This window comes from Mytilus galloprovincialis, chromosome 12, assembly GCF_965363235.1.
Source record: "Mytilus galloprovincialis chromosome 12, xbMytGall1.hap1.1, whole genome shotgun sequence".
NCBI lineage: Eukaryota > Metazoa > Mollusca > Bivalvia > Mytilida > Mytilidae > Mytilus > Mytilus galloprovincialis.
Window position 1 is genome coordinate 9,644,765 of NC_134849.1, and position 23,107 is coordinate 9,667,871.

Genomic DNA, 23,107 nt, shown 5'->3' on the forward strand with positions numbered 1-23,107 from the left:
ATTTTCAACTGTTACAGCGGTATACTACTGTTGCCTTTATATATTTCCCACCCGACTAAAAGTATTGTCTATTTTTGATGCATATGAATAAGAATTGAATCTTTAAATTGATTCATAATTTTTATTTGTGATAATGAAGTGTTTTTATTATTGAAGATTAGTTTAAGGTAATAATGACTTTTCGTTTGCATTTGTCTTTAATAAAATCTAACATTTGCTGTACACTGTGAGGCATGGAGAACCCATGAAATGTATTGTTTATTTTGTGAATAATTTATGTTGGTTTGAATGTAATGAATTAGAACATTAGCTTACGAAGTAGCTTGATATGAACAGCTAGTACGGTGATTTATAGCGGACTCGACTAAACAACTAATATAGGGCTTTCCCCATGTATTTACACAGGGGTAGACAGCTTCCACTTACTTTTTTACAATGATTATCAAATCCCACAACACACCTTCTATTAGTAACGTATAATCATGCAGTGTTTCATCCAAGGATCTGCTCACCCTTCCGAACACCCGAGATTACCCCTAGTTTTTGGTGGGATTCGTGTTGCTTATTCTTTAGTTTTCTATGTTGTCATGTTTTCTATTGTTTGTCTGTTCTAGCCATGGCGTTGTCAGTTTATTTTCGATTTATGAGTTTGACTGTCCCTCTGGTATCTTTCGTCCCTCTTTTAAAGCAAGAGTGAAAAAAAGATATATATTTTTATGCTAAAGGATAAGTCAAGTCCTACAGGTTTGTATGTAGGACTATGCATGGACTGTCTCCTACTAGGCCTGTTGTTTTACCTTAAATTAATTTTTCTATCAAAAAGCATGTTTAAAAATGAGGAAAACTTCAGTTCATATCAATTTTCATTTCTACATATGTGCATAAACTAGTTCAAAGGTGTCAAACAACAAGAACAAAATTGTACTGGCATATACAATAACACAAAGTCTACAATTATTGAAACGGAAGTTTTATTTATACAATAACATAGTAGATTATTAACAAAATCCTGATAATTTCCCTCTTCTCTGTAAGTTTGTACGTAGTAGGTGTCAAGTCTCTTTAGTTTATATTTTAACATCATTTTTATCAATTTTTTCTTAGTTGCATAACTAAAATAACAAAATATATAAAACACACAACACTAATCTGTTCCAATTTGATCTTAATTTTTTCCATTTTCATTTTGGCTGCCTTTAATTCAATTCTTTTTTTTTTTCAGCTGTTCAAATGGAAAAAAAATTAATCAAATGAGATCAGAACAAGAACACATCACTTCACATTGGTTTAAATGTTTTTATCAGTCTTATTTTTTTACTTTAAAATCTTCAATGAGTGATGAGCTCTTCATAAAGGAGGTACAGAAAAGTAAACAAAGTGTAGAAATGAAACAGAGGCATTTCCCCCAAGACAATAAGCATGGAAAGAATTAAAACTACTGTCATAACACAAACTCAAATTTTTTACACATATTTTACATAATTTATACATTTTTTTTGTTGTTTTTTTAACATAATATATTACACTTTTTATTTCACAGCTACACTACACAATGTAGCTGTGTATTTTTATATTAATTCAATCAATGGAGGATAAAGTTAATAATCTAATAATTTGTTTACATACTTAACCGGTTAAAAACCAGTATATAATGAGCAGTTTTCTCAATTCACATTTTTTCTCTTTTTTTACAATATTTTTTATAATTTTCATTACAGGATGGAACCTTTTAAAAGAGGTTCACCAAGGGAGATAATTAAAACAAGATTTTCACTCTTACACTGAATGTTTTAAATCCTTATTTAGATAATAATTTGAAAATGTTTTCTCAAGAAATAACATTGGCTTTTTAATCTTTGATAAACAAAGTAGATTAAATTCTAACATTTTCCCTAATAATAACATGAATACTGGAAAAGTTATGAAATGCTGACAATAGCTTCAAACCAATTATATATAGTGACACAATATGGTTATTTCTTACAATTTTAGGAAAAAAGAAAACAATCCAAATCATATAACTAAATGATAAATGTACAATAATGATAAACAAGTGGGCAAACATATCTAAACAAAAGCTCTGACAATACAGTTTATAAATGCTTGTATTCATGGTAACAAGAAAATCTGTCCAATCATCTGCCCTTAGGATCTACTCTGGGTTCTCTAGTTCCCTCTTTAGTTTGCTGCTTCAGTAGCAGGTGTTGTTTCTTTGGCTTGATGAGCTTGCAGTACAGCAACGGCTTCATTTACCTGAAAAATATATATATCATTATCATTTTAGTTGAACAATAGACACATATGGTAAATTAATAAAAGTGATGTCAAGAATTACAGTATACAAAAAATGCTATCAACAATACAAACCAATCCTGTTGTTATTTTAACAATACAATAATCATGGCAATAATTTCTTAATTCATTTAAATCATTCGGATAAAAAAAATCTACTTCAACTACAACAAATTAAATTGTAAGACATATAAATCTGACAGCACTTTCAATATCTCATTAACAAGAAGTGGTATGATAACGTAAATCAAAATTTATTTTGATACAGAGTGTCTTTTAGGTAAATTAAGTCAGTACTAAAAAATCATTCAAATTCCAAAACACTTTCATATATATTATTTGTGATGCTATGAATTTTAGTAAGAAAATCTTATTCAGGAGAAATAGGCTCTCCAATGAAAAAATTTAGTTAATTTGGGGTTGTTTCTGAACATACATTCAGCTCATGTTGATTTCAAATTTCCAAATGTTATAAATGGGAATAGGAAACACCTAATCCTTCAATGAATGAGGGAAAACCTTTTTTTTCTAAGTAATTCACATAAATTGTCTGAGAAAAAGGCTAAATGTTTTTCAATGCTTTTATAATTGTTAAATTTGTATTGACTGTCACAGTGGGCTGGTAGTCGAAGATAAATCCATCTGAACGGTAGAGTACCATGGGATAAATTACATCTAATACTGTAAACCAATTTTTTTTTGTCACTTTTTTTGAAAAGTGCATATAAATTTTTGTGAAGATGAACAACTTGAATCTTTCCTTCATAAACTACATCAAGAAAAATTAGAAAAACATGAAATAAAATAGCTGCTTAGCAGACTTGAAAGGGTAAAGTGCGAAATAAAGTATCTGCGAAAATAAGTTGGTTTACAGTACACAGTGAAACAATGGTTTCCTACACAATCCCCCTTTAAATGATTTGTCCTACAAACCTTAGCCTCAAGTGACTCCTTGGATTCCAACATGTGTAACAATTCAGAGTTGTCTATTTCCAGTAACATTCCAGTGATCTTTCCAGCCAGGTCTGGGTACATACTTTGGATCAGAGGGAACAGACGTTCTCCTAACATCTGCTTCTGTTCCTGTTGAGGGGCATCAGCCAACATGGTAGAGGTCAGAGGCTCCTGACCTTGAACTTGAATCACTCCTCCTTGGGCTGGAGGCTGAAATAGAAGTATATTTATATTAAGTTAATACTGTCTAGTCACTAATGTATTTCTAACAGGTAGAAACCAGATAATTTTCATTATATATTCTTTAAATGAAGCTATATTCACTTTTTCTCTTTCAATCTCTCATTCTTAATTTTGCTCTGGTGCTATAATTAAAATTTTCCTCCCTATAGAAACACTAAATAGCCCCTTTTTTTATGAAGCCACGGCTTTGCCAATTTAAAAAAAATAAAATTTATCAGGTCTTAGGAATCATGCTAAAATCTAAAGAATGCCTTACTGTATATTCTGAACTAAATGTTCCTCCTACCTGTGGCATAACCATGTTTTGTTGTCTGCCAGCTTGAGGTGGGTTTCTCATCTGTGTAGCTGAGTACCTGCTGGCTGGGTTCATTACTCCAGCTGGGGGTGGCACTTGTCCTCTGCCAGGTACAGATTGTGGCATGCGAGGTGGTTGTCCGGTGCCAGACTGTCCTGTGATAGGACGGGCATTCATGCCACCACGGATGTTACCTTGACCAGGTTGTCTTGCTCCAGCGGCAGCAGGATTGCCAGGTCTGACCTGTTGTCCAGGCATATTCTGGAATCCTGTAATAGGAAAGATTCACTTTTATACAAAGCAGGCTAGTAATTTCGTCTATCAAAAAATTTCTTTTTTTAATTTTTTGTTAACAAAGGAGTAGGTCCAGTAAGACCCCTTTTTGGCCTCAAAATTTAGCTGTTTTACAAAATTGTTATAATGTAAACTTTTAGTTATTTATTGGATAGTAGAATGCTTCTGCTACATAAATATGGGCTGTTTCTGACAATACAATGCACATGTATCGGGTACTAGCACCCTTAAGTCATGCTAAATTACAGAAATCTTCACAATTCTAGCATTTTAGTTAAAATTAAGACTGTTTCCGTGTAAAACTAAACAAGAGGCTCTCAAGAGCCTGAATCGCTCACCTTAATTCTTTTGGTTAAATCTCTCATCAATGATTATTTTGGCTTTTCAATTTATTTAAATGTTTTTTGGATCGTCCTATTTTCTTCAAAAGCCAAAAAAAATAATCATTTTCTCCTATGTTCTATTTTAGCCATAGGAGCTATGTTTCTTGACATACAAGGAAATAAAATATAAAATTTATACTAGATACTCTGAAACTCATTTAGCCTAAGTTTGGCTGAAATTGATACAGCAGTTTCAAAGGAGAAGATTTTTTAAAGTAAGTCAACATGATGAACAAATTGTGAAAAAAGTCTTTAAAGGGCAATAACTCCTTAAGGGGTCAATTGACAATTTTGGTCAAATTGACTTAGTTGAAGATCTTACTTTGCTGAACATTATTGCTGTTTACAGTTTATTTCTATCTATAATTATATTCAAGATAATAAACAAAAACAGCAAAATTTCCTTAAAATTATCAATTCAGGGGCAGCAACCCAACAACAGGTTGTCTGATTAATCTGAAAATTTCAGGGCAGATAGATCTTGACCTGATAAACAATATTACCCACGTCAGATTTGCTCTAAATGCTTTGGTTTTTGAGTTATAAGCCAAAAACTGCATTTGACCCCTATGTTCTATTTTTAGCAATGGCGACCATGTTTGTTGATAGATCATAACTTCGGATACAATTTACAAACTAGATACCCTAAGGAACATTCAGTTAAAGTTTGGAAGTATTTGGCCCAGTAGTTTCAGAGGAGAAGATTTTTGTAAAAGATTACTAAGATTTACGAAAAATGGTTAAAAATTTACTATAAAGGGCAATAACTCCTAAAGGGGTCAACTGACCATATCCGTCATATTGACTTATTTGTAAATCTTACTTTGCTGAACATTATTCCTGTTTACAGTTTATCTCTATCTATAATAATATTCAAGATAATAACCAAAAACAGCAAAATTTCCTTAAAATTACCAATTCAGGGGCAGCAACCCAACAACGGGTTGTCTGATTCATCTGAAAATTTCAGGGCAGATAGATCTTGACCTGATAAACAATATCACCCCCATGTCAGATTTGCTCTAAATGCTTTGGTTTTGAGTTATAAGCCAAAAACTGCATTTGACCCCTATGTTCTATTTTTAGCAATGGCGACCATGTTTGTTGATAGATCAAAACTTCGGATACAATTTATAAATTAGATACCCTAAGGAACATTCAGTTCAAGTTTGAAAGTATTTGGCCCAGTAGTTTCAGAGGAGAAGATTTTTGAAATAGTTTACGACGACAGACGACGGACGACAGACGACAGACGACGGACGACGACGGACGCCAAGTGATGGCATAAGCTCACTTGTCCCTTCGGGACAGGTGAGCTAAAAAGTGGCCCTGTTCGTGTTCATCCTAAATATTGAAATGTAAGTTGTATTTGATGATAATACATAACATATATAAGGGTTGAGGATGAACACGGATGCGGCCACTTTCATTTTTGACAAAAAAACATCTGAAAAGTGACATTTTTTGGCACTTAGTAGATTTTTCATATTTGAGCCTGAAACGGATTGTTTTTAACTAAATTAGTTAAAATCTTTCACATAAATCTATTGATTCAAATGAAATAGACATTTAAGTGTTTAAAAAGTGGTCAAAATCTTTCGTCAGATGAACCTGAAATTTGAGGCCAAAATCGGTCCTTAAGCGTTTTGTCAAGCTCACTATTTCTTCTTATACAAAATATGAAATCCTTACCGGACCTACTCCTTTAAATCTAATATATGCAGGTTAAAAAAATGTCTATCATACTATTCCATGATGTCATTGTTAACTACAAAGCTTTAATAAACATTTATACAAACAAAGCAAGCAAGTCTACCAAAGTTTTACTCCAATAGCATTAGGAAATTAGCAGTAATATCTCCAAAGACCTTTCATCAAAAATCTAGGTAATACACATTTGTATTTTTGTCATTGTTTTTAATTAATCAAGCCATCAGATTTCTTGTTTGAATTGTTTAACACTTGTCATTTAAGAGCTATGAGGGTTTTGCTCATTGTTGAAAGACGTACAGTGATGTATAGTTATCTACTTCATTATGTCATTTGGTCTCTGGTGGAGAATCATCTAATTGGCAATTATACAACATCTGCTTTATACAATTGTACATACCACTAGCTGGTGTGGGCTGTCTTAGCTGTGTTGGCCATCTTGGACTGGCCCTCATCTGTGGTACCTGTGTTGGGGCATAGAAGTTTCTCTGTCCCTGTGTCATGGTAGGAAGGATATACCCTGGTCCAGCTGATGGGAACATCTGACTCATCATACCGGCAGCAGGCTGTCCCTAAAATCATTAACAAATCAAGCATATAATAAACTCACACAAGATCAATGATTCAGGGTTCTAACTAAGGATTTTGAAGGCCAGTTCAGGGACTCGTTACTTAATGCCATGGTGAGTCCAACAGTAAGAAAAAGATATTTTATTTCAATATCATTTATTATTTTGGTCTGTATGACCTAATAGAACATCAACAATGAAATGAAATTAAATTCAGATTACTTTTAAAATTTGCCATAAAATGATATGCCTATTCAGTTTATACAAAATATTTCAAACTTTTTGAATTTTCAGTTTTGGACTCGCCTAAGGGAGAACCCTGCTCGGATCCACCATTAGGATCAATATTGTATGCTTATACCCTTGGATACAAATAAATATCCAACAATTTCAAATAAATGTATTTATTGACTGTATTAAATTCTGAATATCATACCATATTTTGTTGTGTATTATATGCATTTTTTACCTCAAAAATGCAGTTGGTAGAGATCTGTATAATATACAATTGTTGAGGTATTTTTTCAGTTTTTTCTTGTATATTGTATGTACTTGTATTCATGTGTAACCCAAAATATAAATATCAATATTTTACGGCAATGAATTAGCTTACACACAAATAACTCAATTCTTTACCTGCATTCTGATACTAGCAATACGCTGCATGTACTGTGATGCCAAGTGAGCCTTCCTGTCTTCTTTACGTTGGGCTAGAGCCACATACAAAGGTTTGGCTACCACAATTCTACCATTCATTTCTGTTACTGCCTTAGTAGCCTCTTCTGGAGAACTGAAACAGACAAACCCAAATCCTTTGGATCTTCCACCTTCTGACATAACCTGGAAGTAAAATTGAAATAAAAAGTAAATAAATAAGTGCTGTTCTGCTAAAACATACATGATTTTAACAGATGACATTTTGAAAAAGGGCTAGCCGTCTGTAGTGGCAATTTTGGAATTTCACTGACATTCTCAGTTCAAAAGTATAGTTGACACCCATCCAAGAAAACCAGATAGCACCTTTACCTACACACTCAATGCAATAGGCTATAACATAAACTCCATTAAAAGTGACTGAATGAAGATAATGAACAGATTTTCTTCCTTCAAAATTGTCAATTCAGTACTAATTTGATACAAATATTGCACTATTCCTAATAGCAGTTTTAAGATAATCTAGTATTCGACAACAAGTCATTTTTTTCTGCATTCCAGTGGCTGAACAATAAAGTTAAGTAAAATAGCGAGTTTCGTGCACACTTATCCATTCTGGCTATTCACAAATCTGGATGATAAATTGACCATTTTTCTGTCATATTTCCTACATACCTTAGCACTTGTAATGGTTCCAAACTGAGAGAATTCCTTCCTTAGCCTTTCATCATCAATGTTGTCATCCAGATTCTTTACATACAGATTAACTCCTTGGTATCTATTAATTCTCTCCATTCGGATTCTCTCAAATTTGTCCTTAAGCTCTGCTTGTCTCTCAGCCTTTTTCTGTGCTCTGCCAGCAAACAAAGTCCTTTCGTGGATGTTTAAACCGTTCAAATCTTCAACAGCCTATCAAAAATCAGACATATTGTATTTTCTTGATATGTTGTCAAAAGCTAATTCATTTAAAAGGCTAAAACAATGTAATAATTTTAAGTGTGTCTGTGCAACAAACAATTAAAGTGCTGTGTTACTGTAGAAAATGTTTATCTATAGGTAAATAATAAATAATTGTTCATGAACATGTTGAATAGCCCTACAAATTTCTCTGGAAAATTGATTCCAGACCTGAATCAAGCAAATTTTATCAAGCTCACTATTGTTTCTTACACAAAATACCAAAATTCTTTTGCAAATTATGTGTGGACAAAGCCTTAGGACAACCACTATTTGAAAACTCTGCTCCAACAGTTTTGTTATAGACAAGAAATAATAATCTATAGGCCTTGAGATGATTTTAATGAGGAGTTTGAATTTCAGTTTTGGAGTTCACAACTTGTACACCTTAGGTCAAAAAAAATATTGTTACAGCTCTTCTATAATGGCATGCAAAGCAAACCTTTGATCAACTTGCTTGCTATGTTTGTTTGGATGTTTGCTAACAAAAGGAAAGTAGCCTGTTTTAGTCTGTTTACTATATACTAGAATATGATTGGACAATAAACATTAAGTACATTTCACGTCAATTTTTATTGTCCAATCATATCCCAGTATACATAAAATAGACTGAAACTCTGCCTACCTATTGATTGTAAACATCCAAACAGTTGATCAAAAGTTTGCCTTGTATGCTTTTAAATAAGAGCTGTAATTTATAGTGACCTACCTTTTCTGCTGCCTCTGGTTCTTCATAACTAACAAATCCAAATCCTCGACTTTTACCGCCAATGTCAGACATAATCTGTAAATAATAATTATAATCTTAAATCAAAATCATAATTATTATAACCATAACATAGATCCTTGCCCTTCAGGACCACCTCAAACTTTTCAAGATTTTAACAAGAGTTCCTATTGCAGTCTTTAGTTTTCTTTGTTGTGTTTTTTTCTCTCGATTAAGAGCGATTTGAAAGTAAATCACCATGAGTGTACTGTACCACATTCCTTTTACAAAATTGTTCAATCAATAACTATATAAATCAAATTATTGTGATTTTAAGAAATTTTCCTTTGACCTTATTGACTGATAATTTCCTTTCTCAGCACAATAGAGTGATCTGAAAAAATATCGCTAGAAACTAAAGGGCACACATGCCATTGTCAATGATTTTAATAACGTCGTCTTGAGTAAAATGGCATCAACAGATTATCATTAGTCATCTTTTTGAGATGACCAACAATAATCTATAACTATCTTTTAACTGTCTATCCCCTCTACACTTGTTTCTGACCACTTTCAATGTCCAACTACATACACGTAGTTCCCATAGAAAATGCATGTTTCAAAACAGAAACACCATCTAAAGGGTCAGACTTTTATTTTGTAATATTTAAATAATTCACCAAGTCGGATATAATTTAAAAAGTCATTTCCAACCAATCTAAATTTAATTAATTTTGGAATACTCATACAACTTATAACTTGCCCTTTATAAACAAAATACAGTGGCCTGTCACACCATGCAGTTGCAGTGAGTGATGGCCATGAATCAACAATGTACATGTACCTGGCCACTACCACAAAATATAGTGGCAAATCTTATAAAATCCAGTACAGTTTGTTCTAAATCAAAAACATACTATCATCATATTCACATCCAAAGTCAATAATAGCTCATACCTTGACACTAATAAGTTTTCCAAATGGTTCAAATATATCTTTTAGTTCATCCTCGGACATATCGTCACCAAAGTTCTTAACGTAGACATTGTTAAATTTCTTCATCTTGTCTCCAAGAATTTCAAGACGTTCCCTTCTATTCATGAATCGTCCTACAAATCTAAAATAAGAAAATATTTTGTTTAAGATTGTATGATTATAAACTGCTTGAAAAGACAGCATTCTAACATTTGAACTAATGTGTGATTACCAAACACTTTTCAAGAATCAATATACAATAAATGGATGTATCCATGGGAAATATGTCCCCTCTTGCATATCACGTTAAAAAGGGATATAAATCAAGTAAAGTAAAATTGAACATGAAATAACTTTATACATGTAGGTTATAAGCATTGTGTTTAAGCAATTTTTCCATTTGTAAAGGGACATAATTCTAAATCCATAAATAGGACATCAAAAGTACAAAGGGGCATAATAATGAAGAAATAACTAGAGGCTCTAAAGAGCCTGTGTCGCTCACCTTGGTATATGTGAATATTAAACAAAGGACACAGATAGATTCATGAAAAATTGTGTTTTGGTGATGGTGAAGTGTTTGTACATCTTACTTTACTGAACATTCTTGCTGCTTACAATTATCTTTATCTATAATGAACTTGGCCAAGTAGTTTCAGTGGAAAATGTTAGTAAAAATTTACAAATTTTATGAAAATTTTAAAAAATTGACTATAAAGGACAATAACTCCTTAGGGGGTCAATTGACCATTTCAGTCACGTTGACTTATTTGTAAATCTTACTTTTCTGAACATTATTGCTGTTTACAGATTATCTCTATCTATAATAGTATTCAAGATAATAACAAAAAACAGCAAAATTTCCTTAAAATTACCAATTCAGGGGCAGCAACCTAACAACCAGTTGTCCAATTCATCTGAAAATTTTAGAGCAGATAGATCTGGACTTGATAAACAATTTTTTCCACTGTCAGATTTGCTCTAAATGCTTTGGTTTTTAAGTTATAAGCCCAAAACTGCATTTTACCCCTATGTTCTATTTTTAGCCATGGCGGCCATCTTGGTTGGTTGGCTGGGTCACTGGACACAATTTTTAAACTAGATACCCCAATGATGATTGTGGCCAAGTTTGCTTTTATTTGGCCCAGTAGTTTCAGAGGAGAAGATTTTTGTAAAATATAACTAAGATTTACGAAAAAAATGGTTAAAAATTGACTATAAAGGACAATAACTCCTAAAGGGGTCAACTGACCATTTTGGACCTGTTGACTTATTTGTAAATCTTATTTTGCTAAACATTTTTTCTATTTACAGTTTATCTCTATCTATAATAATATTCAAGAAAATAACCAAAAATAGCAAAAATTTCCTTAAAATTACCAATTCAGGGGCAGCAACCTAACAAAGGGTTGTCTGATTCATCTGAAAATTTCAGGACAGTTAGATCTTGACCTAATAAACAACTTTCATCCGTCAGATTTGCTCTAATTGCTTTGGTTTTTGAGTTATAAGCCAAAAACTGCATTTTACCCCTATGTTCTATTTTTAGCCATGGCGGCCATCTTGGTTTGTTGTGCGGGTCACCGGACACAATTTTTAAACTAAATACCCTTATTATGATTTTGGCCATATTTGGTTAAATTTGGCCCAGTAGTTTCAGAGGAGAAGATTTTTGTAAAAGATAACTAAGATTTACGAAAAATGGTTAAAAATTGACTATAAAGGGCAATAACTCCTAAAGGGGTCAACTGACCATTTTGGACCTGTTGACTTATTTGTAAATCTTACTTTGCTAAACATTTTTTCTATTTACAGTTTATCTCTATCTATAATAATATTCAAGAAAATAACCAAAAATAGCAAAAATTTCCTTAAAATTACCAATTCAGGGGCAGCAACCTAACAAAGGGTTGTCTGATTCATCTGAAAATTTCAGGACAGTTAGATCTTGACCTAATAAACAACTTTCATCCTGTCAGATTTGCTCTAATTGCTTTGGTTTTTGAGTTATAAGCCAAAAACTGCATTTTACCCCTATGTTCTATTTTTAGCCATGGCGGCCATCTTGGTTTGTTGTGCGGGTCACCGGACACAATTTTTAAACTAAATACCCTTATTATGATTTTGGCCATATTTGGTTAAATTTGGCCCAGTAGTTTCAGAGGAGAAGATTTTTGTAAAAGATAACTAAGATTTACGAAAAATGGTTAAAAATTGACTATAAAGGGCAATAACTCCTAAAGGGGTCAACTGACCATTTTGGACCTGTTGACTTATTTGTAAATCTTACTTTGTTTAACATTTTTTCTATTTAAAGTTTATCTCTATCTATAATAATATTCAAGATAATAACCAAAAACAGCAAAAATTTTCTTAAAATTACCAATTCAGGGGCAGCAACCTAACAACGGGTTGTCCGATTCATCTGAAAATTTCAGTGCAGTTAGATCTTGACCTGATAAACACTTTTACCCCATGTCAGATTTCCCCTAAATGCTTTGGTTTTTGAGTTTTAAGCCAAAAACTGCATTTTACCCCCATGTTCTATTTTTAGCCATGGCGGCCATCTTGGTTGGTTGGCGGGGTCACCGAACACAATTTTTAAACTAGATACCCCAATGATGATTGTAACCAAGTTTGGTTGAAATTACCCCAGTAGTTTCAGAGGAGAAGATTTTTGTAAAAGTTAACGACGGACGACGACGACGACGGACGACGGACGACGGACGCCGGACGCCGGACGCCAAGTGATGAGAAAAGCTCACTTGGCCCTTCGGGCCAGGTGAGCTAAAAAGCATAAGTTTTCAACTTTTTCACACTGAGCTTTTAATTTTCGCATTTATATACTCTATACACAACCAATGATTACAAAGAAAACTTACACTTTCTTTCCATTCAACAACATGCCGTTAACTTTTTCAATAGCATTTCTGGCTGCTTCCTCAGTCTCAAAATGTACAAATCCGTATCCACGTGATCCATGCTCGTCACAGACAATCTAAAAATAGATGTTCCAAAACTTGCATATAGTAACAGAATAACACCTGTATAACAAAAATTATTCAATAATTGACCTTTTCTGAGAAAATTGAATTTGTAATTCCAAAACTTCTGATTAACTTAGGAAGTTAATATATGATTGTGAAATCTGATTAGTCAAATTAATCTGGTTACCTGTTTAATTATACTAGTTACCAGTAACTACAAAAATGTGATCAATGGGGTTGCAAGGTGATATTATAAACTTCTGAAGTTAACCAGAAGTTTTGGAATTAAAAATTCAATGGTCTGGAAAAAGGTCAATAATTTTCGACATAAGTGTGTTACTCTGTTTGAGGGGTTTTCTCAAGGGACATGAACCATGTTTTGTTGCAGAGATAAATCAATTACCCACAAACTGGTGTATGTTTAACTATGCATGAAAAATGCAAGGGAAAGTTAATAAATATCGGTTGAAGCAAACACATTGAAAATTGTTGACAGAAACAAATGCCTGTGATAAATTCCTTTATTTTACAAAGACCTTTATATTTAGACGGCCTTATTTTTTTATTTTAATTTTTGCTGTGTTCATGTAACATGGTTCTTTCATTTTTATCTGTGGAGATACCCAACTATTGAAATGGAATGGACTCCTTTCAGTGGCAAATCAAGAGGGGGGGGGCGTAGAGGGGGGCATAGAGGGCGCCCCCCCCCTCCTTTGCTTTTTTTTGGTTGTAAAATGATTAATTAGACTAGACTTTGTGAACTTTGCCATTTCCCGTGTATTTGATTTTCAAGCGACAATTCTTTACTTATAAAGATATTTGTCTCTGATAATTACTAATTATGTCAAAGTCATGTTATTTGCTATGGTCATGATGGTGGAGTTAACTGGTGTGTCAAAAATTAAAAAAAACGTCACTCAGTCATTTTGAAATTCAAATTACAGTTACACATTGCTTTAAAAGCTAAGAATGACAACCATGATACCTTCAAAGCGGCGCAGGATTGAGCAAGAACGTTGTGACTTCTATTTCTTAATTCAACCAAACAGAAAGTAATATTCTAACACACACTCATGAAAAAAATCCACAGCAATATTATTTACCTACGAAAACATGCTTAATCCCAAACGCCCAAGCCTATTTTAAAATAACATGATAGCTAAATAATGTTCCCCAGTCAATATAAGCTCTATAGATAGATTTAAAGTCTAAGGTACAAACCATCAGATATGAGGAGACAGTCCAAGGTATTTGAGAGAAAAAAATCTGACTAGTTTTTGCATTAAATAAGAATTCTGGTAGTATGTGAATTGAAAACAATAATCTTGTCCACTTTTGGGAGATATTAGAAACGGAAATTTCCAACAGAATTATTAAACATTAAGGTAGCACAATACAAAGATTTGTTCACTCCTAATCAGACATCTTTAAAGTGATGTAATTCATTTCATCCTTCTTTATTTTTTATAAATGAGGTACCAAAAGAAAGAAAGATTTATCTTTCAAATTGGGATAATTTCATCAAAACATAATTATTACATAATCAATTGTTATGTAATTAGTTGCTATATTGTGATGTCCACACTTGAATGAATTTAGCGTCTTTGTTCTTCATAGCATCCCAAAGTATTTTATAGATTCTTGTACAACACAGCTTGACCTCCAAAACTGTGTCTCAGATTTCCAAAAACATCAACAGAACAAATTTTATACCACATTGAATTTAGTGATCTCTTATGAATTGATGTTGCAAACTTCATTGAAGATTTATGAGAGAATGAAATACAATAGGAAAAATCTGAGACAGTTTTGGAGGTCAAACTGATGTGCAAGAATCTATAAAATATTTTCGGATGCTATGAATAACAAAGGAGCTAAATTTATTCAAGTATGGACATCACAATATAGCAACTAATTACCTAACAATTAACATGATGAATAAAAATGGGTTTTTTTTAGACTGCAATCTGCTTGCTGAGTGAGGCCTATATGTCTCAATTTGTTGACCGTCATTCATAAATTCGTTGTCATTTCAGACTCATTGGTTACCTTTGGTTTATTTTGGAACCCCTCACTTCCCTTAATTTTGTTGGGTGAAATATATCAACCAAACAATTTTATCGAATAGCCCAGGTATTTCTTGTTTGTGAGGATACAACAACGAGGATACAATAAACGAGAACTACATGTTCTACATTTATTTTTTACTGACAAGTCCCACATCAAATATATAAGTACGTAGCTTTGAATCCATACTATCATTATATATACAATGTATGATAGACAATTAATAGGGAGAATACAGTGTAAAATGCACATTTTAAACGGTTCCTGACGTGGGGCATGTATATTCTATAGTTGCTGTAAAGTGTAAGGGTTGGACAATTTTTTATACTCCTTATTTCATGTTTTTTAACGGGAAAAAAGATCCCAAAATTTTTTCGACTCGCTCCGCTTGGCAATCTTTAACAACTTCGCATCCCCCTTTCCAAATTCCTGAATCCGCCTCTGCCTTTAATTTTCACAACATAATTTTTTTATTCTCACCTGTCAACAAAAATAAAATCCATTACATAACAGTTTTCTTACCTTACAGGATAAAATATTTCCAAAGGCAGAGAATGTATCGTATAATGCTTTATTGTCAATGCTTTTGTCAAGGTTCTTGATGAATACGTTGCCAACACCAGATTTTCTCAGAGATGGATCTCTTTGTGACCACATGATTCTTATTGGTCGACCTTTGATGGTGTCAAAGTTCATTGTGTCAAGAGCTCTCTCAGCTGCAAAAGATACATGTGCATGTTCAGCCTGCATTTTATTTTCACTAGTATTTTGCATATTTTGTGTCAAGATTCTTTTTCAGAAAAGACATTCACAATCAAACCTGATAACATACATGTACATTTGTATTACAATTTTTACAAGTTTATAAAAACCTTGAATTTTACATTTTGTACATACACATGACATATAAATTTATTCTTGTTAGTCAGTGAGAACAATTTGTCAATGAAATTTTTTTTAAGGTACATGTACTATCCACTTTGAAATTCTAAAGTTAGAACAACGAAAATAGACGTCCGCTTTCCAATGGTCGGTTTGAAAAATATGTGGGTCGGAAACGACTGAGTGGTGTCTTGAATGAAAACAATAACGACAAAGCAACGCCACAGCAGCTGATTGGCCAGTGTTTTTAAACGTAATCTATTTTTGGAAAAATGGAAGATTCAGTGCTAACAAAAAACATTTTGAAGGGGGGTTAAGACCGTGCAGTGTTATCACCTAGTACAATGTAGTAATCTATGTACTAAACAGCAGACACTATTAATTTTGTGAAATTTTGATCATGTTACACTTCAAGCTTGATCTGACAACCAAGATGATGTTTTTACTTGTCCGAATATGGCATTAACTCATTGGGGCAATCGGACAAACTTAACTTAAGTATCAGAGCCTGATGTTTGCGATAATGGTATTGTTTTAGTGGGTTTGAATTCTAATTCTATTCTGGTGAGAAGTATTTTTTTTTAAAACATGTAAGAGTACAAAAAAATGTAGGTGGGAGGCAAGTTGACTTAATATTGCCACTGACAATCTGTCATGTGTCTGGTCTAAGGACTGTGAAATTGAAATGTATGAATGATCACAATTTGAATACATGGAAATGTAAATGTGTTATCAGATATACGACTTTGGATATCTTACCATCTGCTGGCTGCTGAAAGTTGACATAAGCATAACCAAGTGAACGTCTTGTGATCATATCTCTACAGACACGGATACTGAGGACTGGACCTGCTGTTGAAAATTTCTCAAACAACATAGCTTCGGTGACATCTGGGTGAAGATCTCCTACATACAATGAAGCCATTGGGTAACTTGCTCCAGCCGGATTGATATTAGTCGTCATTTTCAGAGGTTAAAATATGGCGCTGTTGATTGCTAGAAGAAATAAGTTGTTTTCGCTTCTGTTCTATCACAAACCTACCGTTTCAGTAGTTTTTTTAATAGTTTTGTTACTTTTTCAATTTTTTTGTATTTTTTAAAAGTTTTTTAGCTTAATTTCTTCCAGTTTAAGTGTTGTGTGAGACAACTTTTCGCACACAACACACGGCAACCTCACGATTTGAGAAGAGGGATAGGAGAGGTAAATTGCCGCGAGCTATATATCATTTGAAACCGGATAATCCTACACTCAAATAATCCAAGAATATCGAAACGAAATCGATATCATTAAACCACTGGCAAGTTATCATTTTCTACTCTTTCAATAATTTTCGAAACGTAAACTTTTATTTATGTACTCAGTATGAAGAATTATTCTTTATTGAAGGAAAATTTCCAAAGAATTTCCACCAATTTTTTTTTCAAATTGTGACGTGTAATATTACTACGCCGATTCATTAGAGTTATCTCCCTTTTAATCCACGTGTTTTACGGTCATGTATATGACGCAATTTTGTTTAACATTTTTAATAGCATGTCAATCTTTTCATCCTGATCCCTATTGTTTGTGGTCATTGAATTAATCGACCACCAACATTTCCCGTGGGGAGTTGTTAGATGTTGACATACATTATGTAATAAGTGGAACATGAATCAATGCAAAATTGCAAAATTAGAAGTAAAAAAAAAGGTTTTTTTTAAAGATCTTTAAACTGAGTTTAAACTGTTTTTATTTTTTTTAATCTGAAAAGGTTGACTTAGCAAGAACTGGAATAAAAAAAATCACAAAAATGCTAAACTCCATGGAATATTAAAAACGGAAAGTCCACATGCAGCCAGGCTATAGCTACAGGCCCGTAGCCAGGAATTTCCAAAGGGGGATTATTTGGTCTCACGAACTTAACTTTAACAGTCACAATTCGAACAGAACGTTGACTTTAACAGTGCTTATTTGTTTTCAAAGGGGGGGGTCGTCCGAACCCCCTCTCCCCCCCCCCCCATTGGCTACGGGTATGGGCTAATCAAAAAGAAGGGTAATACCTTTTTATGTTTACCTGTTTTGGCCTTTTTTAAGGTGTTGTTAACTGCGGTTATTTGAGATAAAATTGAACTGTTAACTGTTTTCAACCCACTGGCTGTTATCTGTTCTGTTAAAATTTGCAATGTTGTTAACTTTTTTTTTTAACAGGCGCGTAGCTCAATATACGCTAACACGCAGTTGCGTGCACATCGATTCGGCATGCAAAATAAAATGGCAAAATAAAAATTTAAATATTGAATGTTAAAGGAAACACCTAAGTTGTCACTTTTTTAATTGATAAAATATCATTAAATAACGGCATTTGGTTTCAAAATAAAAGTGTTATTGGAGATTATGACAAAATCGGACAGTAACTTGTATCTTTTACAAGATTTGAATTTGTAATACTCAGTCTAAGACATGTAGTTTTTGGAGCACATTTTACAGTGTACGGTTCATCAGTTTGGAATGAGATGTACCAATCGGCATTAGAATTATCTGAACCCTTCGATATCGTTGAAAATATGCCGAGGCGATGTGTTCGACAGACTACCATAGCCAATCACCCTGCAAACACGCCAAAACAGTATTGGAAAGTCTCATTATTTTTTGCGTATGTTGAAAACAAATGAACAATAAACAATGAATGACGACAGTTACTAGCATTACTGCATATTCATCGGCATTTCAGTGTGAATATTGACAATTAAAGTAATAGAGAAGTTTGTTTCTGCCTAGACCCGAAGAGCAGATTTTGGACAATTTTGAGTAAATTCTGTATCACAAATATGTGTTGTTTATGTATTACTCTATTCAGAAGATTTATTAATAGTTTTACATTCATAAATTTTTTATATAAAGTCCTTCATAAATTTTTTATATAAAGTCCTTCATAAATTTTTTATATAAAGTCCTATCTACATATAGCTCCTTTTAACCGTCCTATGACCGAAAACCGGAAAAGAAATTTAAACATTTTTCTGCATAACTGAAGGGTCCCAAACATTTTTCGCCTCGCTCCGCTCGGGGTAGTTGCTTGCACATTGTTTCTTTCTAGCTACGCCCCTGTTGAAAATATGACTGCTGTTATAAATATGTTAATTGACACTTAAACTGATAAAGTGTTCACTGTTTTTCACCATAATTTGTCTCTGTGAACTGATCTTCACTGTTATTTACAAGAATTTTAAGATTCACACTACTCATTAAATATAATTTTTATCCTTTCAAGAAGTCATAATTATTTGGACTAATATGTTAAGTATTGTCTTAATTTGGAGATCTTTGAGATTAGTAATCCTTGATAAAATTGAAAATTGAAATCGGGGGAATGTCTCAGAAGCAACAACCCGCCAAAAGAGTAGAAAACAGCCCATGGCAAAACTAAAACGAGTCTTCAACACAACGAGAGAATCCTACGCCAGAAGCTGACTTTTAAGAGAGCAATCATTTTGACTTCAAGCAAGAAGGAGATACCCGGGTAACTAGTTCATATAAAATCGACTTCACCACAATAAAGTCCGAAACGAATCAAAATTGACAAAAAAATCAAGAGGTATATATGGCTGAGGTTCCAGACTTGGGACAGGTACAACAAATGTTGCGATGTTAACAATGTTTTGTGAGATCTCAACCCTCCCCTATACTTCTAACCGGGTCCGATATAGTTCATTTCTGTCTCCTATTAATAATTGATCCCAAAGTTAACAGCAGGGGCCACTTCACACCCAGCTAAAACACTGGTCAGTCCCAAAGATACAAACATTTAAGATGATACAGAAAGTGTGATAAGTTACATTGACCCAGAGCACCGTAATGGAGTTGTGTCGGAAAAACAAACTGTACTGTTTGAATTTGCAATTCGAAAAATAATTGAACAGTGAGGACTGTTAGAAGAGGCAGACACATGAGGACTTGGTTCTCAAATTGATGCCAAACTTGCTTGCTTCAGAAATGTGAAGATGGACAAAAGGCTTTTTCTATATAAGATATAAGTTCTTGGGACGTTGAGATGGAAGAAGCATTAGCTTCTTCATCTTGTGACACCTTACAGGGTACTTGGTGATTTATACATTGATTTTAATTATTTGCAATAGAAATCAGTAATCTTTTCAATTCATTTTTATAAAAGCTTATAAGCTACGAGTCGTATGAATACACCGATATGTACCCATAATTTATTAGGGCCCAAACCATAATGGTTAGACCCTATAGTAATAACTCTGTCTGTCTGTCACACTTTCATACGTTGCACGATTACCAAAGTTTGCTTCGACTGATTGAAATAACTGTACTCAGCATTTTAAATTTTATGTTTATTATTTTTGTCAAAATTGAGGTGTTGTTAACCCTATTGCCCCTTCATCAAATGGCAAAATCAAAAGCTGAAACACACAAAAGGAATGGATATCACAACAATCAGGCTAATCCGGAACTTTTTATAAGGGCTACGCACTGACTGACCTAAGGGTGGGCTGCTCCAGACATGCCTCTGTGATTCCCTATGTAATCAAACAAATTTTTCCCACCTCCACCCTCCTTTTGGATCCGCCTTTCATGACAACTGTCATATTCCTGACTTGGTACCGGCATTTTCTTAGGTGGATTAAACCTGGCCTTGTATGACATAGCTTGCTTAACCTCTCACTTGAGAATGTAAAGAAGGCTTGGAACTGGCATTTGTTTACATCGGTTTGGAAGGGTAGCATTTCATTACTCAATAAAAGGCTTAGACTATTTTTGTGGTTCCTTTTAGTATTTATGGATAATTTTAGAAATTTAAATGAAAATTAGGAAAGGTTGCAAGATGGCTTACTGTGTAGTGTTAATTTCCAAAAAATCTGATAATTTTCAATTGTTTTCATTCTGGTTTTATTGTTGTGCGTTTGTTTTTCTACATTGGCTAGAGGTATATAGACGATAGATGATATCTAAAAAAAAAACATGTTTAACCCCGCCGCAATTTTGCGCCTGTCCCAAGTCAGTAACCTCTGGCCTTTATTAGTCTGGTATCATTTTTAATTTTAGTTTCTTTTGTATAATTCGGAGTTTAGTATGACGTCCATTATCACTGAAATAGTATGTATAGTTGTATATGGGCCAGCTACATTGAAGACCCATCAGTAGCCTTCGGCTGTTGTCTACTCTATGGTCGGGTTGTTGTCGCTTTGACACATTCCACACTTCCATTCTCAAATTTTTTGAGTGGTGTATGTGTTGCCCAGACTAAAATTTTATGACTATGATGTGTTATTTGTACTTTCCTTCTGATCGTAAGAAAGATTGAAAAAATTGGTTCAACTTGATACAATTATCAATTCGCAGCTAACAAAAATATATATACCTAATAAATACAAGGGGGATGAGGTATTTCAACTGACATCTTAACGGCAATTAAAATGCCAGCTTCACCTGCTTTTCCAACTGGTATTTAAGAGCTTGCAGCTACTACTTATACTTTATAAAACGTCACGTGCATGAGCACAAAGCTGACAAACCAGGATTGTCAAAGAATGTATCGTGCTTTATCGAAAAAAGTTCATGAAACCAAAAGCCTTTAACTTGTTGATAGATATTCCGTATCAACTTCACAAACAATAAATGATGGTCTAGATCTTGAAGTCAGTATTCTAGGCTGATTTATCCTACCTAACCCAACCTAACCTGGGACTTTTTATCAATCAGTTCACATCTAATATCCAATGGGTTTCATGGATATAGTGTAAATTAAGACGTCATATTAATTCAAAGCGGAAAATCCTTAATCAAATGGTAAAATCAAAAACTCAAACACACCAAACGAATGGATAAAAATTGTCGAATGTCTAACTTGGTACCGGTGTTTCCATATGTTGAAAATGGTAAATTAAAACCTGGTCACGTAGCTAGCAACACCTCTCAATTGTTTGGCAGTCGCATACAATTCCGTTGTATTGACAACGATGAGTGAACAAAACAAGCAGACATAAAAGGTAAAGATATCAAAAATAGGGGTATAGTTCGGTTGTCTTGCTGAATAAAACAGTTTGGTGAGTAATCACTTTGAGCTTGAAAAATGACCACATATAAAGTTACAGGTATACGATGTGTTATTTAATCGAATTTTTAATTGACGACTTACTGCAATAGTAAATATAGTCAAGAGGGCAAAATTAAAATTGAAAAAACACATGACACAACCAAATTAAGATTGCAATCGTGAAAATCAGTTACAATTTTTGCTTTTGCTGCTTCTGTCTGAAAAATCTTTATAGACAGATAATTCTTGTACAACTGCAAAAAACAAGTGTGTTCATAAAATTACTAGTAACACACTGACGACAAGGATGAATTAGGGTAACAATATGCCAAAGGGTGGCGTCTGCTCGACTCTGCGGGATGTAATGACACATATTTCTTTGAGGACATTTCATTAAGAACCTACATACTGCATTATTTGTTGAGGTGTTCTCTTCCTACATATGTACGAAATCTTTGACACTTATGACCCTTTGACCTCATGGAAGCTACAACATCTCTGGTATGTGTCTGTCTTTCTCTTTCTTATAGATGTCCAATGACGAATAAACACTCCTGTCCCTTATACCGTTAGCAAAATAGATAGGTGTTTTTTTCGTTGTACAATCCATTATGTACCAACCGCATTTACAACTGGTGTGCCGTAGGTATTGGGTACATTCCTTGCGGGTGTTACAAAACATTAACAACCACACGGCATTTAGGAATAAGAGAAAAGAATGGTCGACTCGAGTTCAGAATTATGCGTGTATACAGGTTGCGTGTCTTTAATCTTGTTAATACCAACTTTTAAGTCTGACTTCGAGTACCAGTATAGTATAAAATTGGGATAATCTTTCTTTCATTTCTCGTGCTAATATGATTGTAATATTTGCACCTTAATGCTGCCATCGTCATGATCTTTCGCGGCATCATATTTTTTGCCATCTTCTTTTCAGGGGATAATTGAAAGAGGAAAATGTCAACATGAATGCTTTGGATGTAAATTTAAAAGAGGTACGAAAGATACCAGAGGAACACTCAAACTAATAGATGGATAATAAATTGAAAACCCAATGGCCAAAATAGACAAATAAAATAATAGTACACAAGATTAACAACA

The 23,107-nt window shown here is 33.5% G+C and overlaps 1 protein-coding gene across 2 annotated transcripts; it reads right to left on the reverse strand.

The window, feature by feature from the left end:
- Positions 1-954: 954 nt before the first annotated feature.
- On the reverse strand, positions 955-17,176 carry LOC143055048 (polyadenylate-binding protein 4-like). 2 transcript variants are annotated; one of them, XM_076228193.1, is made up of 11 exons: positions 16,728-17,176; positions 15,609-15,802; positions 12,915-13,030; positions 10,015-10,174; positions 9,061-9,135; positions 8,070-8,303; positions 7,377-7,580; positions 6,572-6,743; positions 3,746-4,053; positions 3,226-3,456; positions 955-2,253 (listed from the first exon to the last, which is right to left on the reverse strand). In XM_076228193.1, the coding sequence occupies exons 1-11, from the start codon at positions 16,930-16,932 to the stop codon at positions 2,179-2,181; spliced, it is 1,974 nt and encodes a 657-aa protein (XP_076084308.1). In that variant the 5' UTR covers positions 16,933-17,176; the 3' UTR covers positions 955-2,178. The 2 variants fall into 2 exon arrangements, with proteins under 2 accessions (XP_076084308.1, XP_076084309.1); XM_076228194.1 differs by having other exon boundaries at positions 3,776-4,053; positions 16,728-17,175.
- Between the last annotated feature and the right edge of the window lie 5,931 nt (positions 17,177-23,107).